Source organism: Amblyomma maculatum, chromosome 7 (assembly GCF_055883805.1).
Source record: "Amblyomma maculatum isolate TAMU_Amacu chromosome 7, ASM5588380v1, whole genome shotgun sequence".
In the NCBI taxonomy this organism is placed as follows: domain Eukaryota; kingdom Metazoa; phylum Arthropoda; class Arachnida; order Ixodida; family Ixodidae; genus Amblyomma; species Amblyomma maculatum.
In genome coordinates, this window is record NC_139350.1 from 60,707,491 (window position 1) to 60,731,426 (window position 23,936).

General features: G+C 45.0%; 1 protein-coding gene and 1 non-coding gene across 2 annotated transcripts in view; both read left to right on the forward strand.

Annotated features, from left to right (window-relative positions):
* Window positions 1–23,936, forward strand: part of Fatp1 (Fatty acid transport protein 1) — a 127,447-nt gene that overhangs the window by 89,761 nt on the left and 13,750 nt on the right. The window contains exons 2-8 of the mRNA XM_084609133.1: window positions 2,865–3,015; window positions 4,658–4,895; window positions 7,841–8,002; window positions 14,184–14,253; window positions 16,188–16,389; window positions 17,463–17,655; window positions 18,243–18,386. Of these exons, the coding sequence (XP_084465259.1) occupies window positions 2,865–3,015; window positions 4,658–4,895; window positions 7,841–8,002; window positions 14,184–14,253; window positions 16,188–16,389; window positions 17,463–17,655; window positions 18,243–18,386 (1,160 nt within the window). The remainder of the gene's footprint in view (window positions 1–2,864; window positions 3,016–4,657; window positions 4,896–7,840; window positions 8,003–14,183; window positions 14,254–16,187; window positions 16,390–17,462; window positions 17,656–18,242; window positions 18,387–23,936) is intronic.
* Window positions 9,155–9,232, forward strand: LOC146183540 (small nucleolar RNA SNORD66). Its single transcript, XR_014708991.1, has one exon. It is a non-coding gene; the product is annotated as a small nucleolar RNA SNORD66 (small nucleolar RNA).

Consider the following 23,936-nt stretch of genomic DNA (forward strand, 5'->3'; position numbering starts at 1 on the left):
ATGTCTTTATCATAGCTAAACATCTCAGGCTACACCATGAGGCACACTACATGCTGAACCATAAGCGCAGCCATGGAGGTATTGCTAATGCAATTCAACCCGGTTTAACCAGGGATAAACACAGCCAATTTTTTTTTTTCTGTTGTTGAAAATACCATCCCATGTGACTGGCGCCACATTCACAGTTGATTGTACGTTATATACATTCACAGTCAATTGTACGTTATATAAGTGGTGTACGTCAGTTGCTGTAATCTTTGGAGTCCTTGTGGCGCTGATTTGGGTTGCTTTCGTATTGCTAAATATTGCATACGTCCAAGGAGCTCCCAAGATACGGAAATATGCATATCGATGTCTGTGCGGTGCTCCAACAGGCTTTCTTTCCTCCCATACCAGCCACCACCACTGGGGTCTCTGCTCAATATTAGAAGACTAATCAAAATCCACCAAGTTCTAAATCAGCTTTTCCAAAATTTATCCCGTCGTTCCGTATCTGTATGTCGGCTGAATGCATATTAACTGAACAGTCTTTGAATGAACCAGACTGCTATCACTGCTAGCAGGCTTTTTTTTTTTTTTTTTTTTTTTGTCGTTTTTCCGCTTAGCGCGCCTATAGACAACGTATCGCGCGTTTTAAGCTTATTATAATAAATATCACTGCTCCGCTCCTCGGCGTATCTGCATAAAAAATAAAAAAGAGCTATGTTACAGCTTTTTCCTCTCGGTTCTTTTGCGGAACAGCTACCGACATGACGTGCGCGCGAAGCGGTCGCCGGTAGAGGGAAGCGTCGGAATCCGCGCCGAAGTTTGACCTCCTTGCCACTAACTTGCCACACCTCTCAGCCGTGAAGCGAGTAAAGCGGTAGAGAGAGGGAGGTGGGGGGGGGGATGTAGCAAACATGGAAAGAGTGAAAACTAGCTGTCAGCAAACTGGTTTTTTCTTTTGGACTCGAGGAAAAAACAAAGGCAACAAAGGCGCTCTCCTCGCCTCGGGCGTGTTCGGTGGTGATCCCCCATCCCCCGGGAACGCACGTGTTTATCTGTACGTCTGCTGCACTGACGGGGGCGTCCAAGGTTTGTAGGTGGCTCCCTCTCCCGCCGCACGGCAGTGGTCTTTCGTGTTTTTTTTTTCTTTTTTTTTTCAGCCTTGCAGTGGATTAAAAATAAGCCCGCTGTTTTACGCTGCTATTTTAGCGCAAGGTTGTGTTATATACCTTCGGGCCGGTGCCTCATATTTAAGTGCATGTAGGCATGTAGTGGTTTAATTAAACATAAACAGAGAAGTAGGAAAATAGCGTTGCCGGCCGCGGCATGCATTGCGGTTGGCAGAAAGAAGAGGATATCGGCGAGAAGTACAGAGAGGAGCGATAATAGTAATTGGACACGACCGGGGAGCTTTGTACATAATTTACAAAATGCGAAAGATAAATGAGTTCGCGTCGCTCGCGCGCATTTGAGTGTGGTCCATTCACTGTCCACATTCAAAACGTCTGCGCGCGAGCGGTCACACAACGCGTTATGTCGCAGACTGATCGCGATGCACTGCACAAGCTGCCGGGGTGAGGCGCCTGGCAGGAAACGTCCCTGGTAGCACACACGAAGTGTTACGGAGTGTTCATGTCACACGCGTACTACCTGGCGAGGAGCACGCAGAATTCCCGCCTGCAGCTGCTCGAGGCTGCCCGGGATGATTCCCAGCCTCCTGTAGGCCGCGATCGACGCGTCATCTGCGGATGCTCTACAGCGAAGCATGCTGTGCAATGTCCCCACTGCATTCACCCGTCTTTCCCCGGGCCACATGCAGGCCGGCAACAGAGATGCGCTTGTTTTCGCGCGATGCATGCATGGGCTTAGCAACGGAGATGGTTTTAGATCGCCGCACGCACGTCCTCCAGGGAAAATGGTTCATCGCTTTGAGGGCGTATTTAAGTGTCTATCTATCGTTTCCAAAACGTCCGGACCATTATGCATACATTATGTGTAACGAAGAAAAGAAAGTCCGCATGTAAATCAGTAAGGTAGTGGCTCATTTCGATCCAGCGTCCAGCATGCTGTACTGGCTGTACTTAAGAAAAAACAGCGAAAAGAGTAAAAACAGTTTCCACTGAAATAAAAACCACTTTGTCGGCTTCCTGAAAAAGGCGAGTAATATATTTCGATCAAGATAATTTTCCTTATGAAAACTTTTTATTGGAGATGAGGCTCTTTCTAGCCACCATAATGAGGCTGCCTAGAGAATGCCTTCCAAGAAGAGACTGCCACGCAGCACGAAGGGCCCAAGTGAGGGAAATAACTTCGACTCATTTGCGTGCAACACGCAAACAAACTCATACCAATTAACTGTCCTAAAGCTATGCTGTCTGAGCAAGCAAAGAAGATTTTGTGCAGTTCCTAGTGAAGTATATCACAGTGTCCAGTATGCTGGACGTGGTTTTCCTGTGAACAGCACTGTAGTTTGTCTTCATTATTTTTTTACATGCTCAACACTTTAACTAGAACAAAGCACCGGAAATGTTGGTTGTATGCTACCAAATTTCAGGATTGAAACAGATATGAAAAAAATGGTGCTGCTATTTTTTACTAAACTCATTAGTAAAGCTCTCTAGTATTTCCTGCTACATGCAGTGCGCATGTCGTACTGGACCCGAAAGTGCTGCATACAGATGTTGCTTAAATTGAAGAACTTTAATATGGCAAATATGTATCCTCTGTGAGTAGGGTCTTATAGCTTTTCTTATCCAAGCTGACTTGGGTAAAAGGTTGTGCTACTGATGTGCACAATACATTTGTGCTGCTTATTTGCCTTGAATTGCAAGTTTGTGGTGTCAGGCTGTGTTTTCAGAGGTTGCCTCCTCTTTGTGCAGCGGCCTGATACGGATCACTAAGACGAGCCTATACTTTAAATCATGCCTCAAAGCCAATCGGACGGTGCCCATGGTGTTCCAATCGGTGGTCAACAAGAACATGGACAAGGTGTGCTTCATCATGGAGCACAATCGGTGGACCTTCAAGCAGGTGAGCACAATTTTTCTTATGCTCTAGTGGACCCTGTTTTTCCGTAATTTGCACCTGCCATTCTTGGTGTGCCGAGGATGGTCACACATCTCTTGCTGTGTCTTCCTATGGTGAACTGCCATCAGAAAATTTGTTAGCAGTGATGAGAACGTTTTGTCCTAAGTCGCAGCTCCCCGTATGAGCTTTCTGTGTGCTGCCTCCAAGCTCTTCTTTTGGGTGGAGCTGTTTCAAGGTGCACAGAAACAGTCTGTTGCTGATACTGTCCTGAATCTGAAATTATCTGTAGAAAGGAAGTCTGTGGAAGGGCTGACTGATGACAACTTGTGTTGCATATATATTGAGCTGATGCTTCTTATGCTGGTGTTCAGCGGCAGTGACCCTTGAATACTGTGCAAGATGTTGCATGATCAAATGGCGAAGGATTCTAGTTTGTGGAAATGAATGAGAAAGGAGGGTGCCTGTTGAAAGTGTAGCATTTGGCTGATGCAACTTACAAACTGTCTTTATTTTTTATTTTTGCATGCTGCAGCCTTGCATGTGGCTGTGATGGGTGAGGGCAGAGGGTAGGGAGGCTTAGAAGGAACTTGGAAGGGCAAACTCATGATCAGCAGCATACGAAAGTTGCTTAAGAGTACAGAGAAACAATGCTCAGTAGCATTTCAATATTCCTTCAAAGACAGAGCACAGGGTCCATATTCTGAGCTTGCGTCATTATCGAAAGCGTCGCCGCCTCCCCGATCTTGAGTCGTCTGATTGCAGGACACACCAGAACCAGATGTGACTACCGCTTCCGGTTCTGGCACTTCCACCAATGAGATAATTCGAGTTTGGGGAGTTAGCGACACTTCCAATAACAACACAAACTTGAAATAAAGCCTCAGATAAGAAATGAGTTCTGAATTTCCTGGGTAGGTGGGAAAAAAAAATTCGACTTGCTCATGTCAGTGCAATAACTTCAAACACATAATTAATGATAGCTTGTTTGGCTTACACGACCTTAAGTAGTTTCTATATGATTGAAATTAAGGAGAGTCTGTGTGTGTAAGAAATACATTCAGCACAATTATGTGAGCAAAGTCAGCAGACAGAAAGAGGCAAGAAATCTTTACCATATTAGCAAGCTATAAAACAAGCAGTCTTTGGTTGTACAGATTCGAATGTTTTAACTATAGCTAGGTTCTGGGGATTCCAAGCAGCACAGCTACATTCTAGGACCGGAACTAATAATTTTAAGGGATGATGTTGGGCCAGAAAACTGGTCGAATTGCTACAGGGTTTTGTTCTTCAGCCATTGCCAGCCATTATCGTTTTATCATCATGTTTTATCAAATTGGACAGAGCCTTTCCTTGCAAAGACATTTCATGTTTACATTGAAACGGCACCTACTAATTTCCTTCTGAGCTGCAGCTTGTGTTAACCAAAGTGTAAATGGAAGAAACTTGTTGGCAACAAGAGCTGGTCTGTCTAAAAGGCAGCAATTTTAATGTGTTGTGCCATTTCTGCATCATCACTGCAGGGAAGTCATTCAGTGTTTTAAGCCCCATGTTGCGGCAGGCAGAAGGAAATATTTGCTAGTCAAGATCCACAGAGCTTTGAGTATGGCTAGCTGGCTCTTTCTGCCACATGGCTATCCCTTCGCAGGTGGATGACTTCACGAACCGCGTGGCCAACTGCTTTCTACAGCAAGGCTTGAGGCCTGGTGATGAGGTGGCTGTGTTCATGGACTCGAGGCCAGAGTTTGTGATGCTCTGGCTGGGCATGTCCAAAGTGGGCATTGTGGCAGCTCTGGTCAACACCAACCTCAAGTCGGATCCGCTTCTCCACTCACTGACCTGCATCAATGCCAAGGCCATCGTCTTTGGCAAGGAGCAGGCCAACGGTGCGAGCAGATCTCGAGCATGCTTCCTGTCTGCACGGTGGAGGGATTGATGTTTGGGAACTGTGGCTCAAAGAAGCAAACCAAACAGCCAAATCAAAACCAACAGTAGTAACTGTTGGTTCTGATTTGCCTGTTTGGTACATTATCTTTGTGGTTAGAAAGAAAAGCTGATATAAGCAGAAGTTGGTAGGTATATTTCAAATGCTGTTCTGAGTGGAGCACTGGCTGAGAAGAAATGGTGAGTATGTAACTTGATGGTGTGAGTGAAGCACTGTAAGTGCACAAAATGACCTACATCAGGGAAAAGAAAAAAAAAATATATGCATATATATATATTTACATGAGCGAACAGTCTACGAGTGCAAGGCAAACGTTGGGTTTCTTTTTTTATGTTTATACTGTTGGCGTTTACAGGAATTTGTCTTATGGTAATTATTGGAATAAAAAACATTAAATGCAAAGCGGAAGGAAAAACAACGCGCCAATGGTGAGAGTCAAACCCATGACCTCCGAATGTCGCGTCCAATGCTCTTCCAACTGAGCTACATTGACAGCTGACCCACCCTCCGCTTGCTTGGGTATATATGTTCACTAATCGGTTCACTAATATATGTGCACTAATATATATGTATATATCATGTCTGCATGGCTTATCAGTCGTGCATTGTCAGGCCATCCTTATGTAGTAGTACCTACGACATTCACTTTAAAGTGTCACTGAGGCCAACCTTGCCCTGCTATGGTTGCCAGTAAAAATTCTCTTTAGCTCATTCTGGATATGTTAAACGCTTGTCAGGCAATAAGCCACTCTATTTGAAGTCGAGATGCATACACTGAAAAATAGACTGGTTGCCACTGTTTCTATGGGAATGGTGATGTGGCATAGTCTCTTGGATCTGCGCTGAAAAATTGGTGCCAAGGCAAGATGATTATGCAGAATTAGCCTGGGATGGTGTCACCCGTATTTCACTGTGCGGCCTGTTTTTTCTTATAAAAGCACTATCTTAAGTAAGAGTAGTATTGGAATGAAGTAATCTTGTAAATGCTGGTCAACTTCAGTTTGTCCACAGGATTGACCCTCTAAATGTGTAAGTGATTTGATTGTCTTTAGTGCTCCTAAAGGTTGTAGGTGGTGTCCCCTTGCAATTTTAGAATTTGGCTCAGCCAGCACTCTTTGTTGTTTCTTCTAAAGCTGATGCATGTGAAAGAATGTTTTCCACGTTCTAAAAGCAATTTTGAGGTCTTGATGATACAGTCTCCAGTATGCACCATTACATCTAGAGTCCCGCTAGTATACCCTTTGTGATATCGTAGCAAGGTAGGTATAACTCGTCCTCGCGTTACTTGTATGTTTCAAAAATTAGGACGTAAAGATTGGTCATTATTTATTGCACCAAAAATATAGTAAAAATCAGGTTTGGAATTCTTGCATAAGTATTTTAAGTTTATACATTTTTTGTATAATGAAAACAATTACTCATTAAGTGGTAACCGCATGAGGCGGCAACCCCTAGCGATCCGTCACGCGATGCTGCCGCCAACGCTTGTCGTTGCCTGTGGTGCACACTGCACGGAGCGATGGGGCTCAGCGACAGAGAGGCGTGCTTTCAGCGTTGCTCTGTTACCGCCGCCTCGTCGTTCGGTCAAGGGGAGTGCAATCACTCTATATCCAGTTTTCAACACTAAACAGCATGAAGTACGATAAAACACTGATGAAATTTCTTGTAACGCATTGCATTTTAAAGGGTCACAGCTCAGCGCGGTGCGCTACTACACTGCGATGCCATTTGCATTGCAAGCAGTGACTTTCTCCTGCTCCTTTCGAAAATTAACGATATCTAGCCACACTTACCTTTTCTTTTTTTTCTTTTACTACCTTTCCAAGCTGTTGCTGAACTGTCTCGGTGCGCTTATGATACATGGATCAGATGAAGTGAGTGCCTGCAGGCACCAGGTTCTTCGCCCGAACCAGACTAGGAAAACAAACTTCATCTTAAAAAAAAAAAAAAAAAAAAAAAAAAAAAAAAAAAAAAAACAACAACCCACAATGGAAGTTGAGCACCCCAAGGCTTTCTGCGATTGGATGCCTCGCGATCTGCTTCCGGGCGACACATGAAATTTTCTAAAAACCCAGAAACTGAGCGACAGCGACGAGCGGCAATGCGGCCCTCAGCTCGTCGCGCGAATTGTCGCCTCATGTGGTTAGCGCTTCAGCCCTCATTTTTTTTATGGGATGCGAAGTCTACAAAGTAGCTCTGAAAACCTGTTATGGTAAGGAAGGGTTCTCCGCCTCACATTCCATTTTTTTTTCTCGTTCCTGGTAGCTTTTACTGACTCTGGTCGTATTAATCTTTACAATATGCTTTAGCTACAAAATAACTTTCAGCATTACAGCTTCCATCTGAATGCACCCTGCCTGTATATACTAGTAGCAAGTTTTAATGCTTGACACAATTTTTATAGCCTTTCATTTGGGCCTGCACATTGAATATCAGATGGCACCCAGAAGTGAACCCTTGCACTGGGCAGCTAGGGCTAAAGTAGAATTCACATACTATGTTCTGTAATCCCAAAAAACGTGTAAGCTTGAAACCAGGGAATTGATCTCACATGTATTAAGAGCAAAATAGATTTTTTTTCCCTGTATGTGTGAATATAGTGTGAATATAGTATAGCTGTCACAACTATATCTATGCCCCACCACAGCAGTAGTAGCTTTCAGATTATCGATATTGCATATGTCATTCTGCAGGAAAACTGAAGATGTTTACACGGACCAAGGCATGTGAGCCAATCTTAGCACTTTCATCAAATTTTTATATTGTCTTTTTTCTGTATGCCAAAAGTTGGTCTGTCTCATGCTTTTATATGGAGGGTCGTGCCTAATGCTTGCTGAGCATTCGGAGAGGTGTGTGTGACCTCCTGTTGTGCCTGTTTGCATGCAGCCATGAAAGATGTGGCCCCTTCCCTGATGGAGAAGGGAGACTACCAGTACTACGTGTATGGAGCATGTGATACCCAGCCTTTGCCTGCAGTTGATCTTGAGGAGCTTATCAAGAACAGCTCCTCGATTCCTGCAGATATTGACTACAAGGGCAGCATTCATGGTGGGTTTATCCATGTTTTCTGTTGAATCATTGGAATTGAACATTGCAAGCAGTTCTCAAGCTGTGTTAAGGACTGTGAGGCATAATTTTATACACTTCATGCACGAGTATTTAAGTTCCTCTAACTAGCAATCTTTTCTTGGCCTCACTTCATTGGACAGTGAATTTTTTGACTGATGTTTCAACTGGACAAGCAGTATTCAGATGCTGTTTAAAGGGTAGCCAGTGCACTGGGAGGCATATGATCGAGCTTTAGTCTCATCTGATGACCCTTGGGTTGTACAGTTATGTGCCGGTTATGCGGTCATGTGCCTCTGTTAAAGCATTGCTTTGACTGCGACCTTCAACAACTCTTGTGGATAGTAAGGGAAGCTGCAGGGATTGGCCTTGTACAAAAACATTTTCTCTTCTAAGGTAAAAAATCTGTGGCACTCATGTTTGGTGGCTTGATAGAAATGTGTGAGCTAGTATCACTGAAGTCTGCTTAGGTTCTTATTGGCTCACAGAGACATTTTGGATTTTCTGGACATTTCTTGCGCTCTTCAGATGATTTGGATAGTTCTTCTGATGGTCTACTCGCATCTTACATTTCAACTTGTAAAGTGGACGCTTCATTTCCTCAATGTCAGTTTGAGATGCAGTCAGAACTAAGATGTTGCCATCTGAAATGGTCCATGTTTCTGTCACTGTCTCTTTGTTCAGTTCTGATTTGGTTCCTAGCTAGATTACACATAGTGCTACAGCACTGGATCGCACTTGCATATTAAGACTGAGCCTTAAGGCGTAAGCCTTTAGTGGCTCGTGCTCGCAGCCACGACCGTGTCTGTCCATCCGTCCATAATTCTTTCGTTACGTGGGAGGCAATAGCTGGCAGCTGACATGGCCAAGTACTAACTGGATGTAGGGCTTCCTGACATTACATTTGGCAGGAGCTGCCAACTCAGGCCTCTTTTCATATAGGAGGGTGATATCTGAATCAGCCTGCCAGGACCCTTGCAATCACATTATCCATAAGCCATGCAGGTACGCTCATACAGCTCGGTTGAACTAGGGCTTCATATTGTTACGTGGTGACAAGCGAAGAGGATATCACAACATGGCGATAGGGTGAAGGATGATTTAATGGTTGGCCTAGCGCGAGGGCTCCTATCGCGCCACTGCTTATCTGCTTCTTCGTAACACTTCCCGGGGCCACTGAGTGATCGTGATGGTGATGGTGACGTGACGGTGAGGTTGTTCAAGGAAAAACAGGAGTGAATGACTTGCTTGCCACCACGATGTCTGATGCGCGGGTGATCCGCCTCTCCTGGAGCTGTTCAACCATCTGTCACCAGAGTGCATGGGACCGATGGCTCGAGGTCACGTCTGACTGCTTGGGCGGGGGTTGGGTGTTCGTGTCCATTGGTTCTTACGGGTCATTCATGTCTTTCGGGTCCTTCGTCTTGGTTCTAGTTGGTCTGTCTGTTTTCCTTGTCTTCAGGTCTGGGCTGGGGGCTGGGCGGTGGTACATAGTTGGTCGGGTCTGGGCTGGAAGGGCTGGGGCGAAGCTGCTCGGCGATGTCCTTGGGCCCTCGGTCGATGGTCCCGGCTTACAGAAGGCGAGGATCGGGATGACGTACGCTGCACCTCAAACCAAAAATGTTACATGGTGACAAGCGAAGAGGACAGCACAACATGGCGATAGGGTGAAGGATGATTTAATGGTTGGCCTAGCGTGAGGGCTCCTATCGCGCCACTGCCTATCTTCTTCTTCGTAACATAATGTTGGCTGGTAGCTTACGCTATCGCTTCATACCGATCCAAGTGTCCGTGCAGTGCCTTTCATTTGACACTTCCTCGAACGCCACACCACACAGCCTACAGAAGCAGACGCTGTACAGCAGGCATCAGCGGCATTTCAAATTGGTTGACAGGAAAGAGAAGGCGCAGTATCTGTCACAATTCTCCGTGGACACCATACCGTGCCGTAAGGAAAAGAAGGAAAGTGACAGTGAAAACAGAGAGAAAGAGATGCTATAGTGGAGGGCTTCGGACCACCACGCGATAGAGGCTTTCGCCTGATCGCAGTTTAGTGGTGCAAAGTGCCCCCTAGAATTTTTTATAAGACCATCCGACATAGATATTAAGGCATAGAAAGCCCCGCTGTAACCAAGCTGCGAGAATGTGCCCGCATGACCTAGGAGTACCTTGTCTGACTCTGGATTCAAGGCTCCTGGTGGGATTTAGTGCCATTTCACCCCCCCCCCCCCCCCCCCTAGTTGGCAGCAGCTCCTGCCATGTCATGTGGTCTCGTGATGTCACACGACCCATCAGCCAATCAGTGCCCGGCCACATCTCCTGCCGGCTACCAACTGTCAGGGCTTCACCTCGCTACGTTACTCCTCCTTGCACTGCATTCATGGCCCGTTCCCTCTAATGTTCTTGCATTAATAACTAGGGGTGTACAAATAGCTTTCCAAGACCGAATAGAATGCAAATAGTGTTGCTACAAAATGGATGAAATAAGAATATAGTAATGGTTCAGTGCAGCAGTGTGTGAATTAAAGTATTCTTGTTAATTTTCACTACTTGTTTGGATGTTCTTATGAAATTAATAATCATGTGAAACAGCGAAGCACTAGTGGTAGCAGTGCGGTATGGTGCTGTAACTTGTGGAGTTACAGCTATAGTTGCCAAAGGGTGCAGTTTGATTGCCACCGGAAGGTATGCATCATGAAATCAGTGTATATTAATTCTGTAACTATAGGAAAATTACCTTTTCCTGCTGATGACGTCGGTAAATAGCACCCGATCTGAGCTGATGAGAGGAGTCTGTGCTACGTTTGTGCCAAAGTCTCTGAGATTAGGAATCTGAATGGGTGCTGCAACTTGAATGGAGCATCGCTGTCTGTGTGCTCTTCCCCCCCACCACTCTCAATTCATGCAGATTGACTGTGGCAACATGCTGTGTATGGTGTTGGAGGGGGCCGTGCTTTTGAAAAAGTTGCAACAGAAAGCTGTGGCATTCATTATTTGAACTAGAATTTCGAGTTGGATCTTATTAGTTTTGCATAGCGGAGGAGGCAGTGCGAAAAAAAAAAACAAAAAAATGTCTGACCTGTCTACTTGCAGTCTTTTCATGCTGCCTCTCGTCGCTTATTCATACTTTATTCCAGTTATTCAGAGAGCATTTGAAAATTTGTGAATATATTTGATTTGTTTCGTATAATTTCGTGCATGCACTGTTCGATTCATTTCACAAGTAGAGTATGAGCGTATTCGATTCCCTGTTAGGAAATCTCAAATAATCACTCACACCTGTACTCAAGTACAACTCGCTGATGCAGCAGCAGATGCTCCTCAAGGGATGAGTTTTTAGCCAGTGGCATCAGCAAGGGCTTAAGTCCTATTTGACGGATGCGCTCGCTACTCACCTGCAATTTCACGCTAGGGGATTGGCCTGCAAAGTCGTGATAACTAGTTGGACACCATCGGCTGGAGGGCCTCCTTTGAGAGGCATTTGTCTCTGCATTCTTGATTTTTGCCTAACTATGGCAGTAACAACCTGTACTGTGTATGCCAAGAGCCCTTAAACTACTTGCGTAAGTGTTTTGAAATGAGATGGGAGACCTTTTTACATAATTGTCTAGCATGCAAGCCACCCAGGGGTGCAACAGCTGCGCCAAGTTGCGACATTCGTGTGAAATTTGTTAAATTTGCGCCACGCTGCGCCAAAACGCCCTGACTATCCACAAAAGTTTGCCATACTCAGGCACAACTTTCTGCCCCCGTGATATGGCCAGTCACGATGTTTCAGACACTGCAGCGTGTATCACTGTCCTTTTAGTTTTATTTTGAGATGGCGTCACGGCGTTCTAACGGCTACTCATATTTTCTCTCTGCATCCATTTGCTTACTCCGCTTTCGAGTTCGGTCACTGTCTGTGCGGTGAAGGAAATGCAAAGGGGCCGTTTATGACGAGGCACCGCTGCTACTGCTTCACACTGCGAAAAGGGCCGTGGTGGTGCTTGTGATTTTGGAGCAATACTTCAACACTGTGTTTTAAGCACCGCATGTTTTTATTGGATGTATCTTCAGTTTTTTTATGCTACTCATGGAAGTTTCTGATATATTGTTGGGACAGTCATGTACAGCAAGGTTGTTTTTATGCTATCTTGTCAATAGGCTCACTTTCCCATCGGCAGATAGTGTAGGAGGTGCGTCAGTTATGGCCACTCTGTTTGTGCTAATACAACTGGAGGTGGTACATGTGAAATTCGTTTCTCCCAAGACTGCCAAAATTAACATTTATCCATGCTGCAACATCGAAATACTATAAAGTCTGCTCTGTGCACAAAATACATAACCTAACAAACCCCCCCCCCCCCATTTTTCTTAATCAAAATATCCTGTCAAAACCACCGATTCATCACCAGTCCATACATAGGAAGCATAATCCACTGCTGAAGACGCGCTCACTCATCAGTTTTCTTTGCTTGCATCTTTCTTTCGGAATTTGCCGTTTTGCCTTTTGGTCGCTGTTTTTCTTTTCTTTTTGTCTGTTTCTGTGTTAGCTTTTTGATCAACATTTTGTTTTTGTACTGCGCTTGCTTCTAGACACAGGTTGATCGCAGTCACGGCTTCGGAGCTGCCCTCTCACGACACAAGCTGTGGATTTCGCAGACAGTAAAACATTGCTTTATGAGCCTTGCAAGCAACATAAGATCTCGTGATTAAGATTGTCAAACCGCGCTAAATGCTAAAAAAAAAAAAAAAGCATATTCTCTAGCTTTTTTTCATTTTTATTCGATAGAAAAATTTGCCTCTTCAATTTTATGGCTCACATTATTTTTTTTATTGTGATGTCTCTGTGAAAAAGGCTGACCGCCGAAGAATTGACGCGTTTGAATTGTCGTGCTGGCAAAAACTCTTGAGAGTTCCTTGGACTGCCAGAAGATCAAATCAGTCGATATTGTCAACCATAAACCCTGACTGCTCATTGGAGGGTCAAATTCTAAAGTTAAAGCTCAGCTGCTTTGGTCATCTGATGAGAAGAGAGGAGTCGCTGGAGAAAGATTTGATGTTGGGAAAGGTTGAGGGTCGCCGGAGAAGGGGTAGGCAGTGAACGCGATGGTTAGATGGCATCCTCGAGGCACTGCAGATGAAGTTATGGGATGTTAGGAAGATAGTGAGAGACCGGAAAGCGTGGCGTGACATGGTCCATAGGGTCACGAAGAGTCGGACACGACTGAACTGAACTGAACTGATGCCTTGCAGTACAAAAAGCTTATTTACAAAAACAGGTACACGCAGCGCCAGTGATAGGTGGCCCTTGCTCGATTTCCTTTGGATCACATTCATACGGTCCGATATTCACACTTCATTTTTTGTGCCGAAAGTCTTTTCTGTTTAAGAGTTCAAAAATTTGAATGTTTTTTTTTTTCCTTGTGAGCTGCTCCAAATATGGATTTTACTGCTCCAAAACTAAGATTTTGTTGCTCTAGAAATTGCTACAAATCCTATTTGAGCTGTTGCACTCCTGGCCACCACAAAAGACCTAAGATTCACAGCTGATGTGTAGTAGTTGCTTCGATCGGGTTATCTAGAGATAGTCTCTTCAAGCTCGTTTGCACCATAGCGATAACAGCGTTGACGGACGTAAGAAAAGAGGTGAATCATTTTAACCAATAAGCCAGGTAAATTCTAATAATCAGCATTTAACTAATATTGCAGCTAGGCACCTCGCTTGAAATAGAGATATGTAACTGACCAGTCAGTACTGATGGCCTTATCAGTTGTTATAATTTCGAAACTGTGATTATCCTTGACACTGTGGGTCAACAAATTCCGGCCATTTCTTGCGCAGTTTAAAAGCCACATACCTGCATTGTGCGCAGTGTGATACCCATCACTGAATGTTGCTCCTTGGGGCATGTGCCATGCAGCTTTCTCAAGCCAACCTCGTTGTGAGCAGTGAGCAGCAGTGGGGAGCACGGGCAGGACAGAAGTCGCACGGCACTTGCTCTTATGACGCTATTTGATGAATGTCACTGTGCGCTTATATGGAGTATGGTATGGAGAAAATGAAATGAAATCTGCGTGATTGAGAAAATTTGGCCGTTAGCCACTTTGACCAAGCAGTGCAATGAGTGTAGGTTGGGAAGCTTATAAAAGCTGTTGTTTGCAACCTCTGCCTTTGCAGATAAACTTGTTTACATCTACACATCTGGAACCACTGGTCTTCCCAAGGCTGCTATCATCAAGCACAGCAGGTCGGTATTCTGTCCATCATCGGTTACTGCACCTCACACACATGTTGGTTTTCTCAAGTTCAGCTAACACTTATTGAAAACCAGCAGCGGCATATCAAATGACGAAGAAGTGCACCTGGTTGAGAACAAGGCAACTGTGTCAGAAGGCGAAACAGAAGAGGGAAGTAGGATGAGTGTAGACTGGGATGGAGTTTATGGGGAAAAAAAAGGTAGCCTATTCTTTCTCTGAATCGTGTATGGTTTGCTGGCCTAGTTTTTCATTTTTTTGTCTGTTTTCAATGCTTCCATGCACACTGGCCCTTCAGTGCACGCTCCTTCAATCATACCTGCAGCCATGGACAAATGTTGTGTCTGCTGTGTGCATGGTGGGATGAACGTGGATGCAGTGATGTTTGTGCTGGTTCTGTTATCTCTGTGGCTGCGGTAAAGGGACACGCTATAAGTGCTCTGCAAGTAATTGAAATTGTACTTGTGGCGGTTGATCATCAGCATATGTGAAGGTGTAAACAAAGTATTCTTTTGTTTACAAATTCAAAAAAAAAATTCTTGAAAAACTCCAAAGAAGAAATTCTCCTCCAGCATACAAGTGCTGATTATACAATCATGATAGAAATTCGAACAGCTCGGCGCCCACAAGCTCTGCTGTTCGAATTTCTAACCGTTGCACTTGTACCTCAGTGGTACAGAAACATACTGCAGTTGTCCATTACTGTATGATGAATAACTACAGTGCGATTTTGTTATTATCTAGGCACAAGCGCTGTGAGGAGAAATTTGCATAGTGAAGCAGGTAGGCGCCGAGCTGTTCGCCTTTCTTTTTATCGCCTCTGTGCACTCCTGTTCCAAGGTACATGCACTGCAATTTTGTGTGTGTGTGTGTGTGCGTGCACGTGTGCACGCAGTTCTCATCTGTTCTGAACTTCCTTGATTGATGTGGGAAACCAGTGGCTTTTGTTAAGTTAGACTAAACAAAGGCATGATTGCCTGTCTTTCTTGACGCTGGATATAGGCAGGCATGTGTTCACAGCTTGCAGGGCTGGACTTAGCATTGAATGTTGTGCTGTAGAGTTAGTTTTAAATGGCATATGTACTAGTACATATTGTCACAAATTGAGTGCTGGGTGGTGCTTGGTGCATGCCTCTTTTGACTGCTGCTTTGCGGTGCCAAGTTGAGTGCCTACACCTTCTTCAAGTATAGGTTGCGTCATTAAACAAAAGCGCACGTTGCACATTAAATTTTTTACAGCACTCTTGTTTTATGGAGCTTGTGTACTGTGTAGGTGCCCCCCCCCCCTCACCCCTTTTTTTTTTTCTTCTTAGCTTTGATAGGGTTGTGGCCTTTATGCAAAAGTGGCATTTCTCTGTTGAGTACTGATGGCTGTGGAACCCTGATTGTAGTACATCCTGCAGTCATGCTGAGCCTACAGTTTTTACAAGAGATAAGCGTGGCCCCAGCAAATGCATTATAGAAGCTCATGCCTAAGAAATCTGGCCTGGTACAACTGGTGGGAGCCACCCAAAAAGAAAAGGCTGGCTGACATCACATAATTCCAAATGCATTACAATTCCAAGTAATTCCAAAATCAAAATAATACAGAGGCATGTACAGAGAACAATGTGACCCACCCGTCCAGTAACCCACAGCCTGTCTGCTGTGTCTGCTAATGATGGTTCAGAACAGTATGTTGCACATGTGAGACCTCTGTGTGTCCGTGTGAGGTGGCTCGCATGGTCTCTTCTGCAAGCTACGCTTTCGAAGGCATTGTGCAAATCAAGTTTCTGGGTTTAGCTCCAATCATGTGAAGCTTTGCATTGCTCTGATGGTGGCTACACAGTAATGTACGTTTCTGAGTTTGCACTTTCTTGCATTTTGCACCCTTCTTAAATGAGTTGTGCTTGAGATGTAGTCTTATTTGTCTGCCACTTACATGCAGGTATCTGTCGATGGTGTCTGCTTCCAAGTACATGATGCCCATCAAGGCTGACGACATCCTGTACACTGCGCTGCCACTGTACCACACAGCTGGCGGCATCCTCGCTGTTGGCCAGGCTCTCCTGTTTGGAAACACGGTTGCCATCCGCTCCAAGTTCTCAGCCTCCCGTTTTTGGGATGACTGCATCAAATATGACTGCACCGTAAGGGGAAATTGTCCGCCATTCTGCTGGAACGTTGAGGTCCTGCAAAGACTGGCCTACTCGTATTTTATTTGGGCATTCTTTTTGATACCTGCACTGACGACAGCTTTACCTAACTTTTGTTCTTAGTAAAATTTGATTCTGTGCTTCTTTGCCTCCTTCCAGCAAAGAAGCAGTATAAGGCACATTTATTGTCGAGAAAATTGGATTTAATAATTTTTCCACTGCTAGATTAAAACTCATGACCTGAAGGCCAAGCAGGGCTCTGTAAATTACTGTTCAGAAACAGTGAGTGGTGTGTACATTAGCCTCGAGGATCCGTGCAGACAAAACTTTTTTTGATGCACCTCAGTTCCTTGGCGAAAAGTGCTGGCTGCCTTACCTAATTTTTTTTTTACCGAGGCAAACAGCAGTGTGTTATGAAGTCACTGTGACAAGCTTTGTGGTGTGTGGACTAGCAGTCTGTCATCGACTGTCTCAAGGGGTATAACTGAGAAGAGCACTATCGTTACTTTCCAATTTGAATTGCCTGTAAATGAATGTATGGAATGCCCAGCTTCCCAGGAGCACATCATATTTCGACAGACACCACCGGTGGCAATTCACTTTCACCGCCAATGTTGTAGTCTCTGCATGTTGCTACTGTACTGGAACGATTGTTTTGCCTGACCAAGTTTCCAGCTCGTATTTCGTGCTTTCGAGGGTAAAGTAACAATTGGAGTGCTTTGTGTCCAACAAAGAAGGGCCACCAATGTGGTATGCCATTAGCGTCTGTCAACAATGGGCCTTGTTTTTCTTTGATGGTGGACTTGCATTGCTGCGTCCTGGGGACTACATCAAAAACATAATGAGCTCCTGATAAAGAGGACACTGCAGACTTTTGTTGGAACATAGTCTTTCAGTTCCATTGCTTGGTAAAGAATGCTGCAGACTAATAGGCAATGCCTTGCATAGATTGGTGACCGTGCATAGATATTTTCTTCACCAGCAAAGGTGCACAGAGATGACAGGAGAATGAACAGAGGATGCCCGTTTCGGTGTTTGGTGCTAATACATGTGGTGAATACTTTCAGGTGACGCAGTATATAGGCGAGATTTGCCGCTACCTCCTAGCACAGCCAGTGCGGCCACAGGAGAGGCAGCACAAGATTCGCATGATGTTTGGAAACGGCCTGCGGCCCCAGATCTGGAGCCAGTTTCAGGAGCGCTTTGGCATCAGGGACATTCGTGAACTCTACGGATCCACTGAAGGGAATGCACATGTCTGTGAGTATCACACTTTACCAATGCTGCACTGTTGAAATGACCAGGCTGAAGAGAAATTTTCATTGTATGAATCACTCACTTTTGTAGTTTGACTCTCTAAGTACCCTGCAAGCTGTCATGAATTGCCTGTTTCTTGTTTTCAGGCAGTATGCACACTGTGGTCTGGCAAAGCAACAGGTTGTGTAAAGTTGTGCTTTACTAAAAGCCATAAAGCATTGTAGCTTAATGCTGTGGTGAACACAGTGTAAGCAGTCTACATGTAGAGTGTCAGCCAAATTGTAGCATTACTTTTCGGGAAGCAGGTATCATAAGATAACTGCAGTGAGTACTTAGCATGCTCTATGCAAGAGGATGTGGTGCTGAGGAGTGTGTTTTGCAAGAATTAAAAAAAAAAAAGAAAATGTTTGAATCTGTTAGTGAGGTTGTATTTTTTAGCAACAAAGATGATTCAGTTCCATAATTTATAGCTGCATGAGGACAGCTGTTTCCAAGACCCATGCAGTACGATTTCAGCTCTGAAATCGGCTCCTCTCCCAGTGATAAAGAGGGCGAATGGTGATTCACCTGCTGTTGATACTTTCGTGCAGTGAACATAGACAACAAGGTGGGCTCTGTGGGCTTCGTCTCTCGCATCGCTGGCAATGTGCATCCTGTCAAGCTGATCCGAGTTGATGAAGCCACTGGCGAGCCAATCAGGGACAAGAATGGGCTCTGCGTCCCATGTGAACCCGGTGAGAAGGGAATTTTGACTATCCTAACCGGAATAAACGTTTTGACCTTGGTGCTCTTTGGGTGCCATTGCAGACTGTGGTTTGTTTTTTTTTATTTATTTATAGGTACTGCGATCTGGTACAGATCATAGCAGGGTGGGAAAAACAAAAAGAAATACAAGCTATAAACGCACTCAAATTCATAAAATTTGCAGGCACTTTTCAAACATTAGTAAAGAACTCTGAGTTACAGTCTCGCTATTAAGTTTATTCCATTCCGTAATTGTCCTCGGAAAGAAAGAATATTTAAAACAGTTATTTCGCGCGTTCACAGGGGTTATTAGTGCATGCCTTTGTCTCGTATTATAACCTGAAAAGTAAGTAATATAATTGGAAGTGTTAATATTATAATGACCTTTTACGAGCTGGAAAAGAAACTTTAATCGGCAGATACGATTGCGCTCAGTCACAGAAGGTAATCCACTACGCTTCACAAGCTCGCTGACAGACGCACGGCCATATGAATTAAATACAAACCTAACGACCTTATGCTGTATGCGCTCAAGTTTATGAATGTTAGTTAAGGTGAAAGGGTCCCATATATTTACGGCATATTCTAACAGTGGACGGATGAGGGAGTTGTAAGCTAATAGGCGGACACTGGGCGGAGATGACTTCAGTGAGCGCCTCAAGAAAAAAAGTTTGCGCAGTGAATTAGCTACGACCGTATCTGTGTGTTTTGTCCATGAAAGGTTGTTAGTAATCCATAAGCCCAAAGTACCGTACACAAAATGAAGAGGACTTTTCTTGTGTGTAATTCTCATGAAAACGGTTTTCTCACAATTAATACACATCTGCCAATCGTTGCACCACGCAATCACCTTTTCTAGATCATTATTCAAACACACCTGGTCATCAACTGAAGAAACATCTTTGTACAATATACAATCATCTGCGTAAAGCTTCACGCGGACTGAAAGGCCAGACACAATATCATTAATAAATAACAAAAATAAAAGTGGTCCCAAAACGGATCCCTGGGGGACGCCGGACACAACCTGGGCACTTGTGACTTGTGACTGTCAGCATGCAACCGATGATGCACGTATCCGTGCTGTTGGCTCTGGGGTTCGCTAGTTTTGTGTGCTGTAACCGTAAAAAATAACTGAGTAGGCTTTGCACAGATTTCAAGTTTGTCTTCGTGTGACACACTGCTTGTACCGAAAAGCCATACTCGAGCTGTATGTGTACATTGAACACCCAATTACTTTGAGCCTCAGATTTTGGGAGAGATTTGTTATTTTTATATGGTACTTACCCACGTTTGTACTTGACTGAATTGTTTGTTCCATTTTGTTCCACTTTGTTCCATTCAGATGAGGTTTGCCCTCTTGTTGTTGTACTGGAGAAGGTTCGAGATAATGTGAAGGGGCATGACAAAACTGCAATAATATAATGGCAATAAACACCCCATTCTCCAAACAAAATGGTGTTGTCACTGGAAAATCACGGGCATGCCTCGGTAGCTGGAACTACCTGAGGGTAGTTAGGTCATTTGCCACTGCAAGACCCCATGACATGGCTGAGCTGGCAGGCACTGCTGATTCAGGCTTTGAAATGGGAGCGAGAGATCCCCTAGCCCACGCAGGCACATTTGAATAGCTTGGCGCACGTGAGCCTTTGTACTGATGTTTGCTGGTGATTCTATAATATGGTACGTAATAGCTTTAGCTTACAACTGTATGCTAATGACCGTGTGTGGGTTAATAGAGGCAGAAATTAAAATGATCTTAAATAAGAGAGTAGCAAAGTGTATGTACGCAAAAAAAGGAAGGATCCACAAGAGTGACAGCCGGCAAACAGGAGCCATAAACACTGTTGCTATGTATCCTTAACCCTTTCACTGTCGGCTGTTTCTGACCGGGACGCACTCCCAGTGTTGGCTTGGTTTCAGAGAACGAGCATATCAGGGAACGAGCATAAAGATTTATTTTGCATTATGATGGGTATACAAATAAATTAGTCAATGCAATTCGCACATTTCAGTGTTCTGCAGGTGTTTAAATAAACATCATCATCATCAGTCTGACTATAAATGATATATGATAAAATAAAAAAGAACACGCTCAGTACTTCTTCAGAGTGTGGTAGATCCTGAAGCATGGGGTCCAAGCACAATCCCTTGTCGCACACAGGCTGGTAATCAGAACCCGAAGAGCCATCGCTCCAGTCAGCCGTCGAAAGTCCCGCGCGGTCCGCCATCCGAAAGTAAGCGCGCGGAGGGCGCACATTCAGTGGCCAGCACAAGGGAGAGAAACGGCGCGTAGTGAAGTCGAAAGAGAAAAAGATGGAAAAAGGCTAAAACACTCGTGAGCTGCTGCTGCTAACGGCAAGCTGTCCTCAAGCGAGGGCGCGTGGAGAGAGCGAATGCAGCAATAGAGTCATATGTCAGTCGGAGAGAGGCAACCGCGTGCGGCCCTGAACTTGCCACGCCGTAGCGGAAGCGCGACAAAGAATAAAAATAAAAACCTCCAAACCTGCCACAGTTGGCAGAACAAACTTTGAACCCATAATCGCACGCGCGCGCCGAAGGATCGCTCGCTCGAGATAGTGTCACGGAGCGACCACGCCCCCTCCCACGAGCAAAGAACGGGCGGGCGCGGTCGCACCATACTCTTCCATATATGTGTCATATCGGCGCGGAGCGAGCATATCAGCTTCTAGAAAGATTCAACAGATGGCGGAGCAAGTCCAAGCGCGGTAGCTTTACGGTGAGGCGCGAAGATTTGAACGCAAGATAGAATACGTACGGGTACGTTATTGACACTGCGGGGAGGAAACGCGAATATGTACCGGTACGTTCGTGACAGTGAAAGGGTTAAAGGGACACTAAAGAGAAAAATGAAGTGGGCTTGAATCGGTAGAATACCAGTTCCTGGTTACAAAAAAGCCACTCTTGAAAACAGAGCTGTTATAAAGTAGTAAAGAGGAAGAACAGGAATACAGGTATCGCCGCCGCAGCCGAAACGGCCGAGGCTCGCAACTAAAAATCACGTGACGCGCAAGGGATCCCGGAGGCTGACAAATGCGAATTATGTTGACCCTTTGAATGCGGTAGTCAGTTTTTTCTCGAATATGATAGCATGCTTTTATCACACTTAAACGACGGCGAAAAGACAACTTAAATGTTGCAAGGCAAATATAAAAATATACTCATTTCATCCGCTTGTCGGATAATTTCGTTTTGTACTGGCGGCGCCTGAAATACGTGCTCGGAGCAGCAGATGCGTCTACAAGACTACGTAGTAGGAGAAAATAGTTTGAATTTGTCCGGCGGGAACAAAAAAAAGCACCTCAACTTCTTATCGCAATATCTAGGCAATACAATTTTTTCGGACATTCGGACAATAATTAGGACAATAATTTGATTCGGACAGTGTCACCAAATGCCGTTTATTAGATTTTGATAGCATATTTGGGTGTCTTTAGTGTCCCTTTAAGGCACATAAGGAGCATAAATATGTCCACCCAATTGTTTGCAATTCATGACAGAAACGTTTCTGAGCACACTAATACATTTTAGTTGGTGCACAAACTAGGGCTAGTGTTAACAGCATTATTACCTAGAGGTGTGCGAATATCCGAAATGAATATGCTTGTTATTCAATTCTTATTCGAAAAACTGATATTTGGAATTTTGTAATATTCGAAAATTACGGAATACAATCGTGCCTCGTTAATACGACCCCCGTTAATATGAACGACTCGATTTATAGACAGTTTTTCTGGGAACCAAACTTTTTCCATGCATTTACGCCTCGTTAATATGAAAACTCTCTGTCCGGACAATGGACAAGGTGAAACTGCACAGATACCATTAGTGTCCATGTATTTTTGCCACGTTAATATGGACTACCGTATTTACTCGCATAATGATCGCACTTTTTTTTTTAAAATACTGACGCAAATTTCGGGGTGCGATCATTACGCGGGGTAAATTTTCTACAAAAAATTTTGAGCACCGAAAACGCAAACAAGTTGCAGGTCAGACGTCTTAGAACATATATCTCGATTACAACCAAAAATAAAAAGCTGAGTAAGGCTTACCTTCGCAATAAACACTCTCATTAAGCATCACATGGAGTGCACAATGCCCATTTTTTTTTTTTCGTCAGTACTCTAATCAAAGTCTGAATCCTCGCCATCCTCGCTTTCACTGCTGCACGACTCATCGGAAACGGCAGTGTCGTCGCTGGAAGCATCTTCGCAATCCCACAGGAAGTCATCTTCCGTTCCATCCAAAGTGTTAGATATGCCTGTCTTCTTAAAACTCTTAGCCACTACCTCGTCGGGGATACTGCTCCACGCTTCTGTGATCCACGAGCACAGCTTCTCCACGGATGGCCTTCTAATCTTTCCGCTCGGCGTCAAATCATGCTGGCCCATCGCCATCCACTCAGCATAAAGTCGTCGAACGTTGTCCTTGAACGGTTTGTTCAAAGACACGTCGAGAGGCTGCAGCAGCGAAGTCAGGCCGCCAGGAATGACTGCAATGTCCGTGCGCAGCTCTTTCAGCTTGGCACCACACTGTCCACAAGGTGACCCCTAAAACAGTCCAAAACCAGAAGCGAGGGAAGCAGAAATGCTCCTGGTCTTCTTCCCCAAACAGTCTTGATCCAGTCGACCATCAGGTCTGCAGTCATCCACCCTTTCATCTGTGCACGTATATGGATGCCACGGGGAAAGTTTCCCTTCGGAATAGTCTTCCGTTTGAAGATCACGTATGGTGGCAGCTTCCGCCCGTCGGCCGTCACAGCAAGCATGACTGTGCATCGCTGTTTTTCTGCGCCAGACGTCTTCACGAGGACGCTCCGAGCACCCTTCTCGTTCACAGTTGTATTCCGGGGCATGTCGAACGTAAGTGGAGTTTGATCGGCGTTTCCAATTTGCGACATGAGGTAACCGCATTTTTCGCGAAGCCTAGTGACGAAGTGATGGAAGTCTATCACTTTGCTTTCATACGCGGCTGGGAGCCGCTGGCACAACGACGTCCGCCGCCTCAGGGAAAGTCCATTCCGTCTCATAAAGCGAGTCGTCCAACCGGAGCTAGCGCAGAAATCCTTTGCGGCGATTCCCAACTTCCTGGCAGTTGTGCGCGCCTGCGTCTGTATCATTTCTAATGACACTGCACAACCATCCTTGCGCAGGTCCCTCACGTATTCTAGGACCGCCTCCTCAACACGAGGGAACTTGCCCGTTTTGGGTCCACGGAAAGCCCGCCGTGTCTTGTTCGTAGCCATCAGCTTCTCGCGCTGCTTCTTCCAATAGCGTATCCTCATTTCGTCCACGCCGAAATACCTACCAGCAGCGCAGTTGCCATGCTCCAGTGCATAGTCGACAGCCTTGAGCTTGAACGCGGCGGTGTAACTGGCATACCGCTCCATGGTGAAATGGCGTAAACTCGCACAAAAACACAAAGCACGCTACGACGCTGCCGAATTGCAAAATGGCGAACGCCGCAAAGCATGGAATCATGGGAACTCCAACGTTGCTAGACTAGGTTGGGAACTC